This window comes from Cynara cardunculus, unplaced genomic scaffold (genome assembly GCF_001531365.2).
Source record: "Cynara cardunculus var. scolymus isolate 2C unplaced genomic scaffold, CcrdV1 Un_Scaffold_6818, whole genome shotgun sequence".
NCBI lineage: Eukaryota > Viridiplantae > Streptophyta > Magnoliopsida > Asterales > Asteraceae > Cynara > Cynara cardunculus.
Window position 1 is genome coordinate 4,596 of NW_020203180.1, and position 5,250 is coordinate 9,845.

At 34.1% G+C, this 5,250-nt stretch overlaps 1 protein-coding gene across 1 annotated transcript; it reads right to left on the bottom strand.

Moving 5' to 3' along the window:
- Nucleotides 1–2,427: 2,427 nt before the first annotated feature.
- LOC112504767 (zinc transporter 5-like) lies at nucleotides 2,428–4,922 on the bottom strand. Its single transcript, XM_025108722.1, has 3 exons — nucleotides 4,338–4,922; nucleotides 3,028–3,177; nucleotides 2,428–2,733 (listed from the first exon to the last, which is right to left on the bottom strand). Exons 1-3 carry the CDS (start codon nucleotides 4,920–4,922, stop codon nucleotides 2,428–2,430), a joined length of 1,041 nt encoding a protein of 346 aa, XP_024964490.1.
- Between the last annotated feature and the right edge of the window lie 328 nt (nucleotides 4,923–5,250).

Sequence of the window (5,250 nt, forward strand, 5' to 3'; positions counted from 1 at the left end):
ATTTAGTTTGGGTTGCCAATTGTTGGGCAAACATTAGGATTGTTTGAGTTAGATTTTAAGTATATATCATTATTTAGTTTGGGTTGCCATTTGTTGGGCAAACATTATGATTGTTTAAGTTAGATTTTAAGTATATATCATTATTTAGTTTGGGTTGCCATTTGTTGGGCAAACATTAGGATTGTTTAAGTTAGATTTTAAGTATATATCGTTATTTAGTTTGGGTTGCCATTTGTTGGGCAAACGTTAGGATTGTTTAAGTTAGAAATTACTTGTATATATATATATATATATATATATCATTATTTAATTTGGGTTGCCATTTGTTGGGCAACCCATAGGATTATTTAAGTTAGAAATTACGTATATGTCATTATTTAGTTTAGGTTGTCTTTTATTGGGCAAACGTTAGGATTATTTTGGAAACGTCTCATTTACAGCCGTTATGCTGTCAAAATTGACTTGCAATCTTTTTAAACCATATATAGGATGAATATTCAACTGGTCTCAGCCAAAGATACGGCGATGATCCCTCCACTTATCCCTTAGTTGATAAAGAGTTATGGGAGCAAGCGGTTGGGGGTAGCAAGAAAGGCCGTTTATTTGGGTTTGGGTACAACCAAGATCCCAATTGGTCTTAACTGGGAACTACACAGAAGGTGGTTCATCTTCAGAGGGTCGGGTATATGTATCTTTTGCTTTGATGATGTTTATCGATTTAGTTTATAACTCAAATTAAATATTATAACATTTTATTTATTTTATAGAAAATTCAAACCTTAAAGACCCAACTTAGAGACTTACACGAACGACAGCGGGTGGAGGAGGAGCGACGTCGATTGGAGGATGAGCGACAGCGACAGGAGGAGCAACAGGATAAACAACTTCAAGATATGGCTGATTTGGTTAGACAGCTCAGTCAATCTCAACAATTCCCCCCGCCACCACCATATTAAATATTGTCTTTTTGTTTGAAACAATTTAGTTTTGTTTATAACAATTTAGTTTTTGTTTGGTTGGAATAATTGTAGTTTCACTTTAATGTATGATATTTAGTTCTATTTCGCTTTTTTAGTTTCATTTTTACTATTGTATAGATTTACAGGTTTTAATTATAGGTTTTAATTATAAGTTTTAAATATTAATTTTAAAATAAATTTAAATTATTAATATTTATATATTTTTTCCGGCGGATTTCTCCGCCGGTAATGTTTCTAATATGAAAATATTTTTTTAAAAATTAATATATATATATATATATATATATATATATATATTCTTTCCGACGGACATATCCGCCGGTAATTTTTTAAAATTAAAGATATGTTCTTTTAAAAATGATTAATATTTTTCCGCCGAGAAATGTTTCCGGTGGATTTCCGGCGGAATATTCCGCCGGTAAATTAAATTAATTTTTTTAAAAAGACTTAACCATTTTGTTAATTTAATCAAGATTTTATAAATAAACTGGCGACAAATTTCTGGCGGCCGTGATCCGCCGGAAAATGGTAAAATCCACCGATTTTTCCGCCGAAAAAAAAATTCCGGCGCCACTTTTTCCGGCGGCAATATCCGCCGGAAATCACTGTTTCCGGCGGATATTGCCGCCGGAAAAAGTGTCTTCTTTGGTAGTGTTTGAGACGCGCATAACAGTTGTTGGAGGCAACGTAGAAAACGTGATGAAATTGGATGGATATCTCAACAAGTAACTAACATGATGATGATGTATAAGGGTTTCAGATTTTGCTTTGATGGAAATATAAAAGCGCAAGGCTCATAATTTTACATAGTGGAAGAAGATTTGGCTAACCGAGTTCTAACGCTTTTGTGAATGTTGTTTACATTCTTTCAATTCTCTATGTGATCGATCATTTATCATATTTTGAATTTAATTATATATATATATATATATATATATATATGTGTGTGTGTGTGTGTGTGTGTGTGTGTGTGTGTATGTGTGTGTGTGTGTGTCTGTGTATGTGTGTTAAAAAGATTGATCTAAATTCTAGGAAATTTTGAAATATGAACAATTATCATGGTGTAGAGAGTAGAACAATATCTCGAATGAAGAAAACGTTATAAGTGTGAGTTGTTGCTCCCTTGGACTCTCCTTTTATGGTCATGCTTGATTAGCTGATGACAACTAAGATGAAAATGACATAAGTGTCGGGTCACCGATATTGGAGTAGCTCTTGTGTGATGAAGGCAACCAAATGAGATAGCGAGCTAGAGAGAGAAGGGGGAAATGATAAAGAGAGAGGTTAGATCATGGTGGAAGAAAACTCGGGAAATATATTCAATTTTGGTCCCCAACTTAGCAAGGAATACTGTGTATTACCTAATTAAAATGCTTTTTAATATCGATCATATATTGTCCTATACCAAGATATCTCAACCTACAAAACTTGAAAATAAAATCCTTAATCAAGCCCATTTGGCCAAAAGAGACATGCAACCTAATCCTAAGAGAAGAGCTATGCATGCCATCATCTGAAGCTTTGGACTTGTTTGCACTTTCGATTTCATGAAATCTGCGGCAAGGAGGTCGACAAGTGCCATATAGATGAGTATCCCGGCAGAAGCTGCATTGAGTACACCTTGGACGATGAGAGCAGTTTGACCATTTTCGTCATATGTGTTCGAAATCCCAAACCCGATAGCGATCCCTATCGGAGTTGTAAGGGAAAAAAATATGGACATTGTTGCTATGGTCCTAATATTGAATTTTGCCTGCATAGTACAATGTATCTTTACATTAGACTTGGCTTATCAAATCAAATCAGACTAAACGAAGCGAATACAATCTATTCCATGCAAATGTAGGGTCTATGATTGAAATTAGTAACAATAAATTAAAAGGTTGATTCTAAATAAACCCCTTCTACTTACTATATCAACGGTCAACCTATCGCTACTAATTTTCATTTCACATACATAAAATCAAATATTTCTATTTTGAAGCTTCAACTTGATTTAAAAAAAAAAGAGTTCAAATTAATTAATAACAAATGAGTTAAAATTTACCTCAGTGATGCAAGTTCCAAGGCCCATGCCTTCAAACAGTTGGTGAAAACTCAAAGCAATAATTAGGGGTTTGATTGTTTTGGGACTGACTGAAACACCCAATGATACTCCAATTATGACTGAATGTATTAAGATCCCCACCTCCAACACCTGCAACAAAATTGATTCTTCTCATTTTCATATTTAAAACTTCAAATATTCGATTTCTTTTAACAGTTTGGTGTCATCTTATCATCGATAAATATACTATAAAATTAGTTTCTAAAACTAACATCTAACTTTATGGTGCTTTTTAATTACCAAACGCTTATCGGATGAAGTATTTACCGGCAAAAGTTACCATCCCAAGTTATCTTATTGGGTAACATTTAGGTTCATCAAAATTGATTGTTGGTAAAATGTTGTTTTTATCCGGTAAACACTTATCGAGTAAGAGTTTTTTCACTTACTTATTGGGTAAGATTTTTTGTTCTTGTAATATATGTCATTTACTTTGTAAAACATAAGGTAAATGACATCAGGTTAGCGCTTACCCAGAAAACATTCGGGAAACGATACTAAATTCACTCTTTTTTCAATAGAAATTGAAATAAGGTAAGAGATGCATATTGAGAAAATCTCTTTATAGTTGAGGTCAGAATTCAGAAACAGACTCCACTTTTTTGGTTTAGTTTGGTTTATTAGTTTACCATATAAGTAATTCATTGAATAAACTCTTAAGATGGAAAATAGGTGGTAAAAGGATAGCTATAATTATTTTGGAAAGTGATAAATATTTAAGAAGCGGAGAAGTGATCCTGATTTTTTATACCGTCAAGATCGGATTTGACTTGTTAAAATTTGCGGCTATGTGAAAATAAAGATGATAGTTTCGTAACTTTTACAAATAGGTGGTAAACAAGTTCATATATGAACCTGTGTGATTCAATTATGAATTAATTAACTGGTTCACATATGAATCCTTGTAATTTACATATAAACTAATTAACTGTTTTACATGATTCACATCTTAAATAATTGAGGTTCATATGTGAATTAGTTTAATAGGTCACATGTGAATTAATTAACATGTCCACATATATATGTGAATCACATGTGTTCATATGTGAACCTGTTTATCATTTATTTATAAAAGTTACGAATTTCTGAAATACTTGCCACCTCTCAAATTTACCTCCCCCCCTCTCTCTCTCTCTCTCTCTCTCTCTCTCTCTGTATATTTGGTGCCAAGCATTGGGTGGTTGTACTGTACCACGGATCAATGAATTAATTGACCAACAAAATCAAAAATTAATTCTTAGAAGTGGTACCTGCGAAAGAATCCGGTGACGGAGGAGACCCTCCGGCGAACCATCAGAAGCGGCATGTGCATGGCCATTGGATGCATGGGTATGAACATGCACATGATTCTGATGTTTCTCTTCATCTCCGCCGCCGTGCTCCGCCAAATTGTTATTATAATGCCATCGATTAAACAAACTCATCACCGCCGTTTCCACCATCATGACCACCACCGCCGACACCATAGCGATGAAATTTGCCAACGGAAAATCTCCCCAAGACTTCTCTCCCAGACAAGGGTTTTCCAAGCTCTCGTTTGCATCGGGAAACACATGGACAAAACCGGTGGCTAAAATAACGCCGGCGGCGAAGAATTTGATGGTCAAGAAACCGTTGCTTTCTGGGCGTAATGAATCAAACATCTTACCCAGCAATGGAACACAAACGCCGACGGCTCCGGCGACCAGAATGGAAACGACGGCAATCAATTTGAATTTTAGAGCTTGGGACTTGTTAACATCGCCATCGTTGTTGGAATCATCGCAAGTACAGTCTGCAGATATGGAGATTGGGAGGAGGAGGAGGAGAAGAAGAAAAACCCACAAAAAATTCATGCTTTTTTTTTAATTCCGAGAGGAATGGGAGAAATGGCGGATGAAGGGTTGGTTAAAACGAAGGGTAAAATGGGAAAGATGTTGGAGGAATGTCGACATCATGGGTTGTAAAATTTTGCTCAAAATTGAATATGGAAATAAATTACTTCATTTCTTTTTCAACATTCCTCCCAATTTAATTTAGATGTTATAATTATGTGTAATATTTTTTTAAATCTATAAAAAAAATTAATAGCTCTTTTATTTTAACCATTTTATTTGTTAATTATATCAATAAAATATTGAATATATTGAATGTTGTTTTTTATTAAATATTATTCTTAAATAT